General features: G+C 37.1%; 1 protein-coding gene and 1 non-coding gene across 2 annotated transcripts in view; both read left to right on the top strand.

Moving 5' to 3' along the window:
* The first annotated feature begins 13,010 nt into the window (after window positions 1-13,010).
* Window positions 13,011-13,082, top strand: Trnaa-ggc. The gene has a single exon. It is a non-coding gene; the product is annotated as a tRNA-Ala (tRNA).
* Window positions 13,083-15,658: 2,576 nt separating this feature from the next.
* LOC125239236 (multiple C2 and transmembrane domain-containing protein-like) overlaps window positions 15,659-19,407 on the top strand; it is a 48,689-nt gene continuing 44,940 nt past the window's right edge. Inside the window, exon 1 of the mRNA XM_048146772.1 lies at window positions 15,659-15,725. Coding sequence (XP_048002729.1) covers window positions 15,695-15,725 — 31 coding nt within the window. The 5' untranslated portion in view covers window positions 15,659-15,694. The remainder of the gene's footprint in view (window positions 15,726-19,407) is intronic.

Below are 19,407 nucleotides of genomic sequence, written 5' to 3'. Positions count from 1 at the left end.
ATGGTAATTAGAATCGACTTTTTGATCCCACACTACTTACATACTTAATTAAGTTCTCATCGCTGCTTCTGTATAAAATAAAAATACCTACTAAAGAGACAAAAGCCAGGTGAAGGTCAGGCAATATCCCATAAAACAAAAGGTGTCATTTCAATTAATTTTGAATACAATTCTCCGAGTCAGCATTACGAGACTTCAATTAAAAGATTAACGTATCAATTCGAGCCATTCATTGCAAGGAACTCATTCCAATATGAGAAGTACGATTGAGTTGAAGGGTTGAGGAAAACCAGTTAAATATTGCTACCTACTACTTAACGGAAAAATTCTGACCGTCGGTGGTTTTTATACTCTTACACCAATTACGAGAGGCTGTTAACTACTGCACAGGGAAACAGGAGTCAGAGAAAATAGCAATACACAGCTTCTTACATGTACTGCTGACACTGCTGACCTGCTGACTGTTGACCACCAATGTCTAAAAGGATTAGAACAGAACTAGAACCCTATGGGATACCGCTCAAAGATTATGGACAATCCTAGATTGAATAGGCAATGAGCCCTTTTCGTATGTTGTTCCTCTCCAAATAAGTCTAATTCGCTTTCCGTCAAGACCTTTGACCAAAGAAAAGAAGGAGCGAAACAAACACAATGAAGTAGCTTTATTTATTTGACGATAATAAGCGCATTGTAATTTGCCTACTAGTGGCAAGAGGAGAGATGGCAGACCCAAATAACACAAGATGGTCGGACGACCTATGCAAAATAGCCACCGATTGGCCAACTGTGGCAAAAACCAGAGGCAGATGGCTAGAGCTGGAGGAGGCCTTTACCCGAAAGGGGTCCAAACCAAATTATTTTTTTAAGCATTTTTATTTTTTTATATTTTAAAAGCATATTATTGTTCTATAATTTTTGGTTTGGAATAAACAGGCTTTTTATTTTATTTATTTATTTTAATATGCCTACTTGGAAAATAAATTAGGTATCTTTATCTTAAAGAAGAAATTAGCTCAAACTAATGAGACGAGCGATGATGATCAAGCGCTATCAGCGTATCTCGCAAAAGACCGAATTCTAAGTCACGTTACACTGGTTGACTCCAGAAATTGGTTCTCCCGCTTGCAATAACACTCGGCCAGTAATAATGGAGTTCCAGTGTTGACGAGCGAACGAAAGTATCAACGTGATTTATTAATCAAGGTTCACATCGGGCGGCATTTCAGTTGACCTGCTTTTATAAATAACGCGGGGTAAGAAGGGATTTTAAAAGCAAACTGTGTCAGGGATGCAGTAGCAGTGCAGATACGTAATCTTGTAAGCATTCATTTGATTTTGTGGTGTGGGTTCTGACTGAACATTTAAGGACTTTTTGTTCAGGTGTTAAGTTTAGGCAGTTCCATGGCCGGGTTCCTATCATCGTGGTTGCCAATCCACTGCGGGACAAGTACAGTATTTGTAATTGCGATAGGGACGCACCGACGTGATAATGTTTATCACCCTAGTGTGCTACGCCCGCTGGTCGCATATGGTATGCGTGTTCAGTGGATATATATATGGCACACTAGTTAATAGTGTTAACCAAGTTGAAATTGCCCGCCAGTTGAAATTGTCCCAGTGCACCATACATTTTATATGTTAAATATATAGCCCATGTTAAAGATATAGATGGTCAGGGACTACTAAATATAATTCAGGATGTCGTGACAATCATATGTGTCGCTTAACTTCAAACTTGGGTAAATCCATTCTGCTATAAGGTTGGTTATCTATCAGATCAATATTATATTTTTATATAATCAACCTTAAAGCCGAATGGATTTACCCAAGTTTGAAGTTAAGCGACTCATATGTGACGCCATTTTATTAGTTACTTTTTCCCTGAGACGAATTTAGGTCAATTAAAAAGCCATGCCATGTCACTTCTCGTGACACTTCGGTTCCAAATGGTATATTTTCTCTCGCTCACCGAATAAGCATAATAGCAAAGTAACAAAGATTGATGTGGGCGCTTGTGATAATACACAGACAGCAAAAAGTAATCCTCTGAAAGGAAGACATGGTCTGCTCATCTATTTAATAGAATTTATATCTGAAAAAAAGCCGAAATTGAATTGTTGGACGTTTAGCAAATAATAAAGCCAGACATAATATATTAAAAATATTAGATATAAAATAAATACTCGTAAATATTATTATAGGACATTATTTTATTTAGACAAGTAAAAAAATATATGAAAAAGGCGCGTTCCTAGCACACAGTCTTAGCTCGTGTATGCGAACGCGTACTATGCATGTATGAGTGAGATACGACAGGTCGACTATTCGCGTTTTTGACAGGCGGTAACTGTGGGCGGCACTTTCAGCGGGGAGCGGGAGTGGCCATACTGTACGATAGTAACTTACTCTTTATTATACTGTGCTACAGCTCTTACCCAGGGTAGGTACGTAGCCAAATGCAAAAACACGATAATGTCGTTATCGTATTAGGATCGTAGCTATCTCTATCGATCTTCTGTATTGCCGAGACAGAGCCTGACTGCGTTTCAATTGGCGTCTAGCGTCAAGTATTGTCATTTCGGCTAGGTCGGCAGCTACGGCTTCATTATTCCGATAATGAAGTGTCGTATCAGCTGTGTCGACTCCGCACTCAACTAAGTCACAGCGGCGGTGTCTGCTTAGACAGCTGTCTAAAACTCTTGATTCCTAGGATAGCGGTGGCGTCATAATAACATACTGGCCTACTTACTTCATGGCACTTTATTATTCTATGTCATGCTTAAATATTTTTATTATCTGTGTAAATAATATATTCTATTCTAAGTATGGAGATGACCGCTATATGACGGCACCACTATCATAGGAAACCAGAGCTTAACCGGAGTCCAACAGAGAAGTTATAATCATTAATCAGTATTTAAACTTATCATGAGTATGATATTGACATACTAACGTTAGCATCATCTACTAATTTTACATGAAACTTTATACATCATGTAATAAATGTCAAAGGCACCAATAACTCGACACGCTAATGCTCAAAAGGTGTTTCCCTTCTTTCACATTTATTGTCAATGGCTTTAAGATTGAAGATGGCAACTAAGTATTGGGACACTGTCTAGCACTGGTAAACTGAGAGAAAAAACAACCAGTTTTCATGTTCGTGCAACAAGTTTTTTGTTTAAAATAGTGCCTACGTGCTCTTTGGTTCAAACAACAAGTTAGATTTTGTCAAGTGTAACTAGTATCTATAAGTTTCTCGTCATTTGTATCAACAATATATTATGATTATTATGATTCAATCAACAAGTCGATTTTATAAAAGCAACATGACTCATGTTGTTTTAAACATTATGTTTGGCTGATTCGATAACAACACAACACAACAACAACAACAAGTTGTTGTTCGAACAAATTAGACTTGTATCATAGTGATTTATTCCGTTTACTAAAATACCTTCATTCAAACGGATAAACCCGCAACAAGTCGAACTTGTTAAATTCACAATGCAAATTTCTCTCAGTGTACTTTTACCTTAAAGGTACGGAAATGTGCGTATTTATCATGCGTATTAGACAGGGTCAGTACGTCTTGAACTGAGATTCACTGAAATAGCATGACACATTAGTCCATGTCCGTAAAAATGCAACGGAAAATCTTTTCTCACTACATCTATATACAGTTGTATAGGTAAGTGATAACATTCATCTGTAAAAAGTCCACTGTACGTATAGATAGGTACAGTCGACTACAAAGACATGTGTCCACTTTTTCACCTTGCATTGTAATAAGGTGAAAAAGTGGTACATCTCTTTGTAGTCGACTGTACTAACCAAAAATATTCACGAATAATATTGTGGCTTACACGTAAACGTAATAAATAATCGTTTTATTGAACGTTTTACGGTTATCACGTCCTTACTCGTAATAGGCTATTCTAAAAAGTGTCGACATTCGAAGATGGTTGTTTTATTGGCAATTCGAGTAAGTCTATGTATAATATTTGGATAAACCTTTGAATTGTACGTCATATGCAGACAATATTGAAGTGATAATATAAACTGCACTCGATAAGGTATTATTAAAAAAATCAAAGACTTATTTAAGTATTTTTCACCACACCAACTGCTAAAGGCTCACTTTGGTAGGTACCAATTCGAAAACAGATAGCAAAATTGCATTTTATCCACAAGAGTGCAAAGTAATTTCATACAAATTTTAACTTGATGTCTTAAGCTCGCTGGTAGAATTTACCTATAAATGATGATTTTGAATCATAAATAGAGATGGGTCGTGGGTAATAATACCCAATCTACCCACCCAGGTATTTACCCGGTAAATACCTATCTACCCGGTATTTACCCGTATCTACCCAAATTGACGGGTAGATTCATTTCATGTTGGACATGCTGATTTGTGTTAAAATGGAGATAAATACTAAGTTCGTGGTTGTAATTTTTATACACAATTTAAAACAAAACTGTTCAGTCAAATAGACAATTAAGTTTACATAAGTTTTAATAAATAAATTTAAAAATAATTAAAAAAATATGTTTTATGTGTGCTTTTTAGATTGTATTAATTAGTCGTATTTATACGATAAAGATAAACTTCCTAGTACTGGTTGGAGGGGGTTATGGTGGGGTTAGGGGGATAAAATGTATTTTTTTTCATATTTCATGGAAACCATCATTAATATCGAAAAGTATTGTATGTACGAACTAAAGTACACACAATTTCCTACAAAAAAGTTTATATGCATTTTTGTCATAAAACATACTATGTATGAGTTATGAGCTTGAAAAAGATTTTTTTTTATATTTTTAATATTTTTATTCTCATATTTTTATTTACAGTTTTAATTTATCAAACTTATAATTTATATTAAAAGCATTTGAAATTATTTCCGTATGTCAGAGAATGATATTACACGATTTTTATAGTTGGAGTGATACACTAAAATCACATTTTATCTGATAGCAACCTATTCGTTCCCAATTTGAATAAACATTATGTGTACAATTACAAAGACTGACTTAAATTAATCTATTTTAGCCCAAACACCATTTAAAAACGTCAAATTTGGAAGAAAAATGAAAATACCCGCGTATTTACCCGCGGGTAGGTAAATATCGGGTATTTACCCGGTAAATACCCACCGTCGGGTATTTACCTGGGTAGTTACCCATCTCTACATAAATATTGAATAAATTGATGGATTTGATTTAATTTGATGTTTTATAGTTAATATTTTGTTCGTGTTGGTGTGGTGAAAAGATTTGTGTTTCACTCGGTGGCTAAGTTTGTTTAACCTTCGTGCCTTGAAACCCTCGCAACGCTCAAGATTCCACTTTTTGAACCGCGAGCGTAGCGAGTAGAAGGAAGAGCGAGAGAATATTGGAATCTTTCGTTTGCTCAGGTATCAACACGTGCGGTTAATCAACAACTTTGCTCCTTTGTAAAACAAATAACTATTGAGCCTTTGTTAGACTATTAAAATAAACATATTTAATAAAGTTTAGTAGGTAAGGTGCACTAGGGTAATTCCGAAAGTCGTCTAATTTCGAAAATCACACAAAAATCACCATTATTTCCATCATATCAAGATTCTCCTTTCGGAATTACCACAGCATTTTTGTCATTCGGAATTACCCTAATGCACCTTACATGAGTTCGAATAAGTAGGTAAGTAGTAAGTATCAAAATTTTGGCAAGCGATTTTATTGTCTCCATATTAATATTATAAATGGGAAAGCGTTTGTCTGTTTGTTTGTCCGTCTTTTACGGCAAAACGGAGCGACGGATTGACGTGATTTTTTAAGAGGAGATAGTTGAAGGGTTGGAAAGTGACCTATGCTACTTTTTGTCTCTTTCTAACGCGAGCGAAGCCTCGGCAAAATCTAGTAATTGTATAATTTTAGAGACTAAATATTAGATTCTTTTTAAAGTCAAGGATTACCTGTGCCCTAATAATAATAAAACCACCCTCCCATTTGTCATAAAACTCGTAAATTCATATTTTAAGTATCTTTAAAGAAAAAAAGACATTAAAGGACTTCTGAAATAAGTTATTTTTGTAATCTGATAAATAATATGGTGTCGACCTTTTACGCCGAAAGTTTAACGAAACTTTCATAATATATTTCGTGTTTGGATCAAGGACTTTTGGGAATAGCACCGCAATCTTTATCCGTTTGTTCAAAAATATATCAACAAGGGTCATTCTTCTTCATCTAAGCTTTTTAAGGGAATTCGAAGCCATAACACTCATTTTAAAGAGTGCATTTTTTATTGTTGTTAGGACACCAATAAATTAGTACATTACGATACAAGTGCGTAAAAAAGGAAGTTCGAAACGAGTGGCGATAAATTAAAACATGACCGAAGGGAGTGTTTTAAATCGACACGAGTTACGAATTTCCTTTTCGCACGTGTATCGTACGACGTTTTTCAGTACAGATGAGCCTCCGAAGTTTCGACCTGGCATATAATGAACCACTTCTCGCTAGTGCGTAAAAAAAACACCATCACGTACTCAAAAGTACATTGCGATACAAATGCGTAAAAAAGCACGTGCATCGGACGACGTTTTTCAGTACAGATGGCTCTCCGAAGTTTCCGAAGTTAGTTTTTTTTTAACTCACTTTCAGGTAATATTTTCATAGACGATCGGTCTATGCTAGTGGGTAGGAAGCCATTTGAAGTCCAGAATTCGAATATATTTATTATGGTAACACAATATTCATAACATTTACGTGATGCTGATGAACATAGATATTTGTTCCTCAGCCATGGTTGATTTCTCTCATAAACTGTATTTTTTCAAGATGTTAGGTACAGTCGCCTGTGTGGTGACGGGTTAAGAATTTCACCACCCCTTTTCTTCCCGTGGGTGTCGTAGAAGGCGACTGTGGGATATGGGTTAAATTGTGGCGTAGGCGAGAGGCTGGCAACCTGTCACTGCAATGTCACAGTTTTCGTTTTTCTTTCAACCCCTTATTTGCCGAGAGTGGCACTGAAACTTGAGTAGTTTCATGTGCTCTGCCTACCCCTTCATGGGATACAGGCGTGATTGTATGTATGTATGTATGTATGTTAGGTACAGTCAACCAATTAGAACCCTAGGCCACTCTACAACCATGTCAAAATGACAAGCAGTAAGAGGTTTATTTTAATCTGATTTATAACGTCACTATGACACAGTTCTACAGTGGCCTAGGGTTCCAATTGGTTGACTGTACTTGGGTACTGTTATTTCAGTCGCGTGCTTCAATATTTGCATTAGTTACCTTTATATAAATATTCGTATTATTTCAGTCTCTTGCGTGGGAAGATTACGTCTGCGATTTACATACGGGTGAGATGTGTTTATATTATCAAAGTTACCCTGCGGGTGTAAAGGGAAATTAATCGTAAAATGGGTGTAAAATCTGGTTTAAATAGGAGCTTTTATTAAATAATTCCAATTTCATCATTGGATAGACCTCACTATGAAATTACTTATAGAATAATATTAGGGGCAGTTTTGGAAATTAACAACACTGTTTATTTACTAACTTCGTGTGTAAGAAAATAAACATAAAAAGTTTTAAGGTACAGCGGGGCAAGTCTCGACTTTGGGTTAATTTTAACTGATCCATTTTTTGTATTATTACAATATGATGTTGAGTTCTACATGTATCCACTGAAGACGCTTACCATTTATAACCGGTGGACACTCTATTTAATACTGCAAACACTGTAAAATATTTAAAAATGGACCAGTTACATTTGCCCCCCAGTCGAGATTAGCCCCGCTGTACCTTATAATATTGTATATCGGTCTGCTGCACTGCAAATTTTTCTTTATAATTGTCATATTCTACCTATATATATATGTACTACTTTTATCGAAGCCATGCCTACCGATACGTATGTAATAATGTATATCTAAAGTGAATATTATCAAGAGTATTGGAAAAAAACATCATTTCTTTGATGAAAATAACGAGGAAACATGTCTCAGAATATGTGCCGCTATTAGGCAACGCAATTTCCGATTTGTTGGAAATCTAAATTGGATATTCGGATCTTTTCAATTCGATGAACGATGTCAAATGCTACTTAAAATGATCCCCAGCAAGTCCAGAAACACAAAAAACCTCAATCAAAAAACATTTACTAGAATTTTACCGTTATTCTGTGACTTTATAATTTAAACTGGCAGGTATTTAATTTATTACATATTTAATGATATTGAGATTCATATTATCTTTTTCTTCTATGACAATTTGATATGTTTTCTCTGAAGAAGAACGACGTATTATTAAGCAATAATATATTTATGAAAATTTTAAACTGTCTGCTTTGATGAATACATGTTAAATTGTATGTTGTTATTTATTTAATTTATTATTTGACGTTCATACGCATTGTAATATGCCTACTTGAAAAATAAATATTTCATTTCATTTCATATTTCATTTCATTTCATTTCATTTCAATAATAATCAGGCACAATTAAGGCATATTTCTTAAACGGGATTACTTTACACAATTAATTCGAAACATAAATATTAAACAAAGGGAAAGCCCAAATATTCAGAAACCAAATTATGCGGCTCAGAACCTCATAATTTAATTTCAGGCGGACAGATGTAGGCGTTTTAAATTTAGCCAGCTTTTAGGCATGATTACCTAATCTGCTTTGGGCTTGTTAGGCTTGAAACCTAATAGTAGATAAAAGCTTATTGTTTTTCATAAAAATATTATTAATTAGACTTATATTGGCCGGGATAAAGGCCGTAATTACCTTTTTGATTTTAGTCGAGCTCCCGATATTTCGACGCAGTTGCATGCACCATGATCACGGAAAACTGAAGAAGGCGGGTGGATGTCAAAGTTGCGTAGACAGCGCACAAAACTACAACAAAAAACTAAAAAGTAATCACGGTTTATATCTCGGTCAATATAAGTCTAATGAAAATAACCGTGAATTCAAATCTCTTATTATTATTAATTTAAAAAATTGTTGTGATTTGGATTTGTGGCCACATGACGAAGCCTGCGTTGCGGATGAATTTTCGCATGGGAGTAGTGTTAAGTACTGTTTTATTTTAAGGTTGGATGTGTTCTTTGTCTTGTTTGTGTTTTATTTAGTTTGTTAACATATAGTTTTATGGATTCATCGCATGGCGTAATGTACCAAACCTAACCTAGCTTGATTTAAAAAATTATAATACCTACATCAGTATTTTGCCAAAACAATACACGAAGTAACTATCCTGCCATTATTGGGCGAGCATTCGTCCACCCTATGCCGCATCGACTCAAGACACTTGTATCAGCTTCCATTGTTTGACATGCACGCCTCACGCCTCACGCCTCACGCCGCACGCCGCACGCCGCACGCCGCACGCCGCACGCCGCACGCCGCACGCCGCTCGCTCCTTCCCGCTGCACGACCAATATGAGCGTGCACTCAGGCCTTAAACTAACATTTACATAGTTGTAGGCATCACCTACAAAAATAATGCGAGACAATGGATGCCGCAAAAATATTTGACACGATCTTACTTGTACAGCCATTAGAACTTGTCGCAAAAACCTAAAATATGTAGGTAATGTATGTTTATCATTTGTTTTAGTTGTAAGCGGTGGTAACTTATACTTCGTTTCTTTTAGCATTAGAGAGACCTGTCAAGAACGAGAAATAAGGTTTTTTATCGGGCGCATTCTGCGGATCGAACAGTGCGAGTTAATAAATATCTCTTATTTATTATCATGTTTTAATACATTACTCATCAGCGTTGTGAATAGATAAGAAACATAATAAAATATTACATTTTTATTCTAAGCTGAAAAGCTAAGAATTTTAATAAATTGTGTTTGCAATTTTTCATGGAAAGGTTGTACATTAAAAAACCTAAAAAGAGTTCTCACACAATATTTTTACGGTAATCTAGTTACATTATCATTTTGTTTTAGTATTGTTTACGAAGCGGTGGTAACTTATTATATTGGGTTCAAAGATCAAGGGTTCAAAGTTTGGCTCGTACCAGTGGCATTTGGAAAGTCGAGAAAATAGGTAGGTACTAAAACACTTCAAAAGGCTTGAATGGGAATGTATTCGTTCTGATCTGATCAAAGCCAGGGCTTACGTAAATGAGTGACAGGGACAGAATGAGTTTGAATGAGGTGTTATAGTAAGCTGGCACGTTGCCAAGAATTACGAGTTAAATCGTTAGCGAGAGCCACAGACTGTCTCTAACAGACTGAAAACGTTTAGGAAGTTTGCGGTAGTAATTTAATTAGTAGTATCAAAGAGGATCGAGTATCGAGTTACTGTCGAAGTAAAATGTGTAATCACAGTGCATAGACTGCCATCTTTCGACACAGGCTTAAAACTTTTGAACCTCAGTTTTGACAATTTAGACCATATTCTTAGCTTGATATGTGTTAAAATGTTAAATATTAATATTAGCGCCATCTAGCCGAGCGTCCCCCCAAAGGTGTATCACCATCTAGGTCACCGTACCTTTTTCTGTATGGGTATGACGTTTTTTTCTTAGACTTTATCTGTCTATACGGAGTTTCATGTCATTGGTGGTACCAAAACCAATCACCTTAGACACTGGTTCCACCAAAAGCGAGTAAGCGAGGAGCTTCGGTGATACAAACGAAGAAAAGATCCCGTGTAAATAACCTAACCACAAAATTAAAATTTTGAAAAAACCCTGACATAGTGGACTGATTTTCATGAAACATGGCTAAGAACATTCCCGAGTAACTCAGCTTTCAAAAAAAAAAAAACTAAATCTAAATCGGTTCATCCGTTTGGCAGCTACACAGACAGACAGACAAGCAGACAGACAGACAGACAGGTAGCTCCTGAACAGATGAATCAATTTAGATTTAGTTTTTTTGTTTGAAAGCTGAATTAGTTGGGAGTGTTTTTAGCCATGTTTCATGAAAACCACTCCATGAAGTCCACTATGTCGGGGGTTTTTTTTTATTTTAATATTTACACGGGTGCGACTATCTTTTGTTTGTTTCTACCTCTTACTAGGTGGGACCAGTGCCTTATTGAACTGAAAAGCGATACTAATTATGATTTTCGAGTCCTTTCATAAATCCGTCTACATGTAAGTGGTCTGTGGCGCTAATCCTGTTAAAAGGTTATACTCGTAATAAGGGCGTCGGTATCCCGAGTAATTTCACACTCACTTGGCGGTTTGGGCGACAGGGTGGTAAGTTCAGTGACAAATTACATAAGTGCGTTTTCACATTATCCGATCCGATACCAGTGGTCCATTTCTCAAAGCGGAAAGTCACAAGTTACAAGCGGAAGTCACTGTCTAATATTACAAGTTGAAACGAGACTTCCGCTTGTAACTTGTAACTTTAAATTTTGAGAAATGTAATAGGAAGAATTTCAAAAGCCAAAGATAGCGGCTTAATACATATAATATGGAATATCGGTCCTACAGTATCCGATATCGGATCGGATAATGTGAAAACGCACTAATGGTCACAAATAATAGTGGGGATAAGAGTAATTTATTGATGTTTTAGTTTAGGCAATAAATGTAATGTTAATAATCCATATGTTTTTAACCGTCGCCTCATATCTCTCAAGAAGGACGGTTATCAAGTCGTTTGTATGTTTTTTTATTTTATTTTATTTTTATTCTTTTTAATGTTTGTTCCTCGATATCTCCGTCGTTACTGGACCGATTTTGAAAATTTTTTTTTGATTGAATGTATATGCCATAGTTAATTAAAGTTATGTGATGTAATCTTGTTATATTGGTGAACAATAAAGAATATTTGTATTGTATTGTATTGTATTGTATATGCATACAGATTGGTCCCATTTTTCTCAGAACCCAGTTCTGATGATGGGATCCTGGAGATATCGAGGGAACTCCTCGAATCTGAAAGGCATACATATGGTGATTTTTGTGTTTTTAAAGGAACAGCATGCATTTAGGTACGGAACAGTGATATTTGGTGCAGTGGAACTGCTGATGATGGCCAAAACGGAACTCTTCAAATCTGAACGGCACGCTTATAGTGACTTTGGTATTTTTATAAGAACCGCATGCACTTTCGTCCAGAACAGTGACATTTGGTGCAGTGGAATTGCTGATGATGGTCAGAACCGAACTCCTCAAATCTGAACGGCACGCTTATAGTGACTTTGGTATTTTTATAAGAACAGCATGCACTTTCGTCCAGAACAGTGACATTTGGTGCAGTGGAACTGCTGATGATGGCTAGAACCAAATTTCTCAAATCTGAACGGCACGCTTATAGTGACTTTGCCATTTTTAAAAGAACAGCATGCGCTTACGTCTAGAACAGTGACATTTGGTACAGTGGAACTGCTGATGATGGTCAGAACCGAACTCCTCAAATCTGAACGGCACGCTTATAGTGACTTTGGTATTTTTATAAGAACAGCATGCACTTACGTCCAGAACAGTGACATTTGGTGCAGTGGAACTGCTGATGATAGTCAGAACCGAACTCCTCAAATCTGAACGGCACACTCATTTTGACTTTAGTATTTTTGTAAGAAAAGCATGCATTTCAGTTCAGAACAGTGACATTTATTTAGTTATGTTTGTTAAGCATATTGAGTTTTTAAGTCAAAGTTTGTCAAGCTTCGATTTCTTATAATATAATCGGATTCATGTGGAATTGAGGAAACTCCTCTAACCTTAACGTTGTACGTATGTCGTGTATTCATTTGTGTTGCCATCTAATAATTAAAGCATTAAAAGCAGTTTTAAAAAATACTTACACATTTCTACATAATCCAACATTCGCAAGTAGCTTTCACCAGAACCCGAAAGGCGACGGTTTTTTTTTCTTAAAAATTATTTTAAATATAAACATATAGATTTTCCTTTTTTATTGTGGAACGTACCATTTTATAAATCGCAAATTATAAATGCACGCTACGTCACGGTGACGTAGTCGTGCATCACAGTCGCAATGGTTAAATTCGCAGTCATGGACGGATGGTCGGCTGGCGCAATTGGTAACGCATTGGACCGGCAATCCAAGGATGTGGGTTCGAGTCCCACGTTGGCCAGAGTCGATTACTGTTGATTTTTTCATTGCGATTGATGTCTGCATTTATAATTTGCAATAAAATATGTAATATAAGTAGTAGTCATAAAATTGATTTTATACAGGATGTCCTTTTAATAGTCTACCTGTGGACATCCGTCTCGAACCAAACAAACATAAACTTAAGAGAAAATTAAAAATGTATTTATTAAACAGCCTGCCATAGTAACTTGTTAAGTCCTAATTTTAAATTTAATTGGATATTACTTCCTGTAATTATTTTTAATAAGATACTCTAATCCTGCAGTCAAACTGTTAAACAGTTTTGCAGGGCCTGTGATAAATTGTAATATTTGTCGACTGTATAATAATTCAATAAATAAAATAAATAATAAATAAGATGATAAATGATATTTCTGCGTACGTAGCCAAATGGCACAAACGCTCACGAAACGAAACGCTCGTAGATATCTATCTCTATCGCTCTTGCATATTGGCGCGACAGAGCCAGACTACCTTTCGCGGCGTTTCGTTTTCGTTTCGCGTCGCAGAAATGCCATTCGGCTACGGCACCTGATCTTTATCTCATCAAATTGAGATCAAACTTATATCTACTTTTTATAACAGAAAGTAACTAGCTTTATCCCGCGGCTTCGCCCACGTACTAAAAGTAATCTTATTAAAACATTGACGACTGGTCTGGCGCAGTCGGTAGTGACCCTGCCTGCTACGCCGCGGTCCCGGGTTCGAATCCCGGTAAGGGCATTTATTTGTGTGATGAGCACAGATATTTGTTCCTGAGTCATGGATGTTTTCTATGTGTATAAGTATTTATATATTATATATATATCGTTGTCTGAGTACCCACAACACAAGCCTTCTTGAGCTTACCGTGGGCCTCAGTCAATCTGTGTAAAAAAAATGTCCTATAATATTTATTTATTTATTGAATTTTGGACCTCCTTAGGATGTGAATTTTGAAATATCCTTTCTTAGTGCTCCTCTACACCTTATAGGGAAACTATGTGCCAAATTTGGAGTCTCTAGGACCAGCGGTTTCGGCGGTTGGTTGATATGTCAGTCAGTCAGTCAGTCAATCAGTCAATCAGTCAGTCAGTCAGTTTCTTCTTTTATATATTTAGATAATACCTAAATAATAAATATTGGGGACACCTTCGACAGATCAACTTAACCCCAAACTAAGCAAAGCTTGTACTATGGGTGCTAAGCGACGATATACATAGTTACATAGATAAATACATACTTATAAATATAGAAAACATCCATGACTTAGGAACAAACATCTGTGCTCATCACACAAATAAATGCCCTTACCGGGATTCGAACCCAGGACCGCGGCTCAGCAGGCAGGGTCACTACCGACTGAGCCAGACCGGTCGTCGAGTCGTCAAGATAGGTATGAGAAACGCATGTAGAGCCATGCATTAACAATGTTTGTGGACTCCTGAGTGCATTAACCCCGGCTCCTTTGAAGGCTTCTACGGAACTTGTGAAGCCTTCCGACTAAAAGGAAAGGGAACTAACTAGGGCCTTTTGAATCGGAACAACGCGGGCGGTTGCGCTGAATAGTAATTTTGAAGGTGGTTTTCTTTAGAATTGAGGAATGTTGTTATGTACAGGGTACATACCAACTAATAGGCAGGTAAGTTAGTCAAGGTTTCTCAAGAGTAAGTTTTTTCGTAAAAAAATCATTTTTGGCACAAGCTTTTATCGCCGACTGTACTTTTCTTTCTCCAGTCATTTACTGCTCTACGAGACGTTTCTAAAAACCCCTTAATCGATGGGATACGACATTTGATTACAGAGATCCTATGACCACCTTTCGGCTCCATCATCAGATCAGCTCCATGATATCATAATATTCCATTGTCACGTGATTTACATATGTGTGCGAAATTTCAGTTCAAACGGTTAAAGACGCCTGCTTTAAAATTGAGTCGCAAGATTCCACCCGAACGTAGATATAACTTTGCAAGTTAAATAAAAGCTTGTAAAAATAACTACCTAAATAGAACAAGTACCTAGGTACGCCGAACACACTAAAATAGGTATTTAGCAACCTGAAAACACTGCTAGGATTTGTAGAGGAGCTGGGGTGGCTAGAGTAGTGCTACCTCGTCAAATTCACGCAAAATAGGCACAATAGTTGTCGACTTGCGGAAAATGCCCAACAAAACTAACTAAACTAACTACCTAAATACAGGATTTCACTGCAGCGACAGCGTTTTAACTTGATTCGCTGTTTGTACAGTCGAGTTCATAAATATGTGTACATTTCTCCATCTTAACTCCTTGTGATAAGGTGAAAAAATGTACACATATTTATTACTCGACTGTATGTCCGGATGCTCTCCACTACAGATCGCAATCTTCAACCGATTCTCATGATTCTCATGAAGTTTTGTAACCTGATCCGGTGATAACTTGAAAAATAACAAATAAAAAAATATTTAATAAGATAATTTGATTTGTTTCCTAGTTCAAAAAAGTTGCCAAAAACTCAAATTTGTTCTCAATCTCATTTTGTTCTTTCCAGACGAGCGCTAGAGTGAGTGCGCACGCGCCATGATCGCGTGCGTGCGCTGCGACAGCTGACAGGAGCTGCGCCAGGTCATGTCCACCAAGAAACACTCGCCGCAAACCAGTGAGTGCCCTCTGTACCTAGCTTATATTGCACATTTATCCACATGACAATGACAACCTGGTCGATTTTTGCTTGATGACAATGACGCTCCTCCATCGGTCTTTTTTTTAAAATTATAAATGGGCTTACTCTTGACCACAGACTAGCCAAAGGCAAAGACGTGGCCTACGAAGGAGTGAGCTTGCCCAGAAGATGCCTGTTCACCCTTGATTTGAAGGTTGGCGGGTCACTTGTCTATTCTTCTTCTTCTTCTTAGCATATTTGCGTCCACTGCTGAACATATGCCTCTTTCATGGATTTCCATTCTGTTCTGTAAGCGGCGGTTCTGTGCCAGGTCGGCCTGGTCGGAACATTTGTCTATTAGTGGCATGAAAAGCATTGTGTAGCCAACAACAGTTGAGTGATTGGGTCGGACGATCTGCCTAGACTACGATCTCTCATTGTTATTCTCTTTGGATCTATCTTAGGCACTGATCCCACCGCGAGACTAATATGAGCTATCGGCTATAAAAACGAACAAAAGATAATCACTCCCGCGTAAATAAAAGAGACACGGCGATGTTTATAGTTACTCGCCCATCGGTGAGCTATCAATATCGCCCTGTCTCTTTTATTTGCACGGGAGTGCTTATCTTCTGTTCGTTTTTATAGCCGATAGCTCATAGCTTACTAGCTCGCTGTGGCACCAGTGCCTTAGTCATTTCCATAGACTGTCTCGGCAATCATCTTTTTTGTTCAACTAGGCAATGTAACCGAAACACTTCAAGATTCCTTCTAAGCAGCATTCTTCGCAAGCTGGTTGTTTCGCTTTTAAGTTGAACTCTCTAAAGAAAATTAATTTTAAGTCAAAATACTGTATGTTAAAATACGTACATATAATCACGCCTGTATCCCATAAAGGGGTAGGCAGAGCACATGAACTACTAAGTTTCAGTGCCACTCTTAGTGACATTGCAGTGACAAGAGGCTGACAACCGCCTCTCGTCTACGCCACAATTAAACCCATATCCCACAGTCGACTTCTACGACACCCATGGGAAGAAAGGGGGTGGTGAAATTCTTAACCTGTCACCACACGGGGTAAAATGTTAAAATAACACCCACTATTAATGTATGTATAACTATGTCAAAACATTATTCATCCATAGTAATATTATAAATGGGAAAGTGTGTGTGTATGTTTGTTTATTTGTCCGTCTTTCACGGCAAAACGGAGCGACAATTTACGTGATTTTGTAAGTGGAGATAGTTGAAGGGATGGAAAGTGACATAGGCTACTTTTTGTCTCTTTCTAACGCGAGCGAAGCCGCGGGAAAAATCTACTTTCCAATAATTCCAATTCGAGCATAATAAATCTAGTCATTCTAGACTATTAGATTCATTAATAATACGTATACCAATCGAACATCGTATTCCCAATGGCGAAAACGATCGCTAGAAACCGAGCTAGCCGAGATTACAATCGTTAACGCTAGACGCCTATCGCAACACAGTCTGGCTCTGTCTCGCCACTACATCGTACATTATGACCACTCCGGCTCCCCACTGAAAGTGCCGCCTACCCGCTCTCGCCTACCTCACAGTTACCGCCTGTCAAAAACGCGACCAGTCGACTTGCCATATCTCACTCATACAAGCATGGTACGCGTTGACCTACACCGAGCTTAGACTGTGTGCGTAGGAGGGCGTTTTTCAAATTAAATCCCGAATATCGAATTTCACCAGATCTGGACGTGTTATTCTTCTCAGAATCACGAGCTGATTCGATCCCGATGATAAAAAAATGTGTCCTAATATTTTTTTTTACCGTCACGATTTTAGTATGAACTTACTACGAGCGTGACGTATTGGTAACTCGAATTTTGTGTGGAAAATTTGGAACACATTTTTTATCGTCGGGATCGAATCAGCTAGTGATTCTGAGAAGAATGAGCTCAAACACGTCCAGATCTGGTGAAATTCGATATTCGGGATTTAATTTGGAAAACGCCCAGGAAAACGTCTCTTTTATATATTTGATCGCCATTGTCCGAGGTGTGTCACTATAATAGCGATAGAGATAGCCTAGCTACGATAACGACATTATCGTAGGCGCTTGTGCATTTGGCTACGCATCCTGACGTAGTAGCTAGGGGCCTTCATGAATAATTGAGGGCACTGAAATAGAACTTGTTGGATTCGATATGACACTAGTTATACACTGATATAATAGTACATTACTACAGACGCCGGGACAAAGGGGCCATTTCCCGCCGAGGTATGTATAGTGCTTTTCTCAAACATGGTATGAAATAAATAAAGTCTACTGAAAATAGTAACTTTGGATGGCTGTATCTCCTAAACGGTGCGTCGTAGCGCAAAAATAATCGAATTTTCGTTCCCCTTTGATACCTCGTATACGCTTATAAAAAAACAGAAAGTTAAAAAAAAAATAAAAAAAAACGAAAAAAAATTTTTTTGTATGAAAACGCACCCAAAATCAAATATTATCTAGGGCCCGTACCAGTTGCAGTCGGCACGTCTATAAAGCCCCTTATAGTTTTTTTTTTAATTGGCTAAATACCTGGATGTTATGTCACAATTATTTGTGTTTGGAAATTAAAAAAGAGGACTTTGCCGGCCTTGGCCTGCAAGGTTTGTATGAAATTCCATTATCTATCAATCGTCCTAGCCGCACCTGCAACGTCATACTTCGCTGCCAATTATAAGGCACATAACATCAATATTTCATACCATGTTTGAGAAAAATATTTTATTTTAACTACAGTCAAGTTCCCTATTCTTCTAAATCTGTTATTTAACACGTTCACTAAAGCAATCAGGCAATCAGGTAACATCACGAGCACATCGACCATTTCTACATGGGATCGAGCCGCTGCTGTAACCTAGTGTAAATGAAAGACAAACGGCAATTTTATTGACAAAATAACAAAATCTTAGAAACACACTCAACTTTTTCAAACGTGTTTTGGAAACTCTACAACTAGGCTTAAAACCTTGTTACCAAACGTTTGTTTTTTAGTCTTTTACGGCAAAACGGAGCGACGAATTGACGGGATTTTTTAAAAAGAGTGGGCATTCTAACGCGAGCGAAGCCGCGGGCAAATGCTAGTCATAGTTATAACAAAGTTAGTGATGTTCAACGTCGTGTCATTTTATTATGAGCACAAAGAGCGCGCCGAAGGTCTGCGGTCTGACGCCTCTTAATCAAATCAAATCGTGTTCTCTACTCAGGTCCCGCAGATTATTCATAAGTTTCATGACTCGACTGAGTTTGGTTAATTGACGCCTACTAATTTGGAGAAACATAACAATAATGTTATTGAGTTTAATACAATAATTTTTGACAATTTCGTATGATAATTATTTCAAACAAGATTAATGTGACAAGGTATAGAAATCATCACATATTTATGCCGGTGACTGTAGATCTACAGTCTAACCATAATGGAAATGATGAAGTGGTTTTTCGTTACAACTTAAGATATAAGAATTAAAAAAAATGTTTCTAAGTATTAAGATTGTCTCTGTGTTTTTTCTCTAATGATCTTTTTATTAGAGAACAAACGTTCTCAATGTTCTGATGTACATATAGTTTGGTAAGTATTATGATAGTAATTTTGGGTGTGAGAGGTTAGAATCACAAAATAGGCGTCAAGCCATAAATTAGGCTTATAACAAT

This window comes from Leguminivora glycinivorella, chromosome 2 (genome assembly GCF_023078275.1).
Source record: "Leguminivora glycinivorella isolate SPB_JAAS2020 chromosome 2, LegGlyc_1.1, whole genome shotgun sequence".
NCBI lineage: Eukaryota > Metazoa > Arthropoda > Insecta > Lepidoptera > Tortricidae > Leguminivora > Leguminivora glycinivorella.
This window is presented reverse-complemented; position numbering and strand designations above follow the sequence as displayed.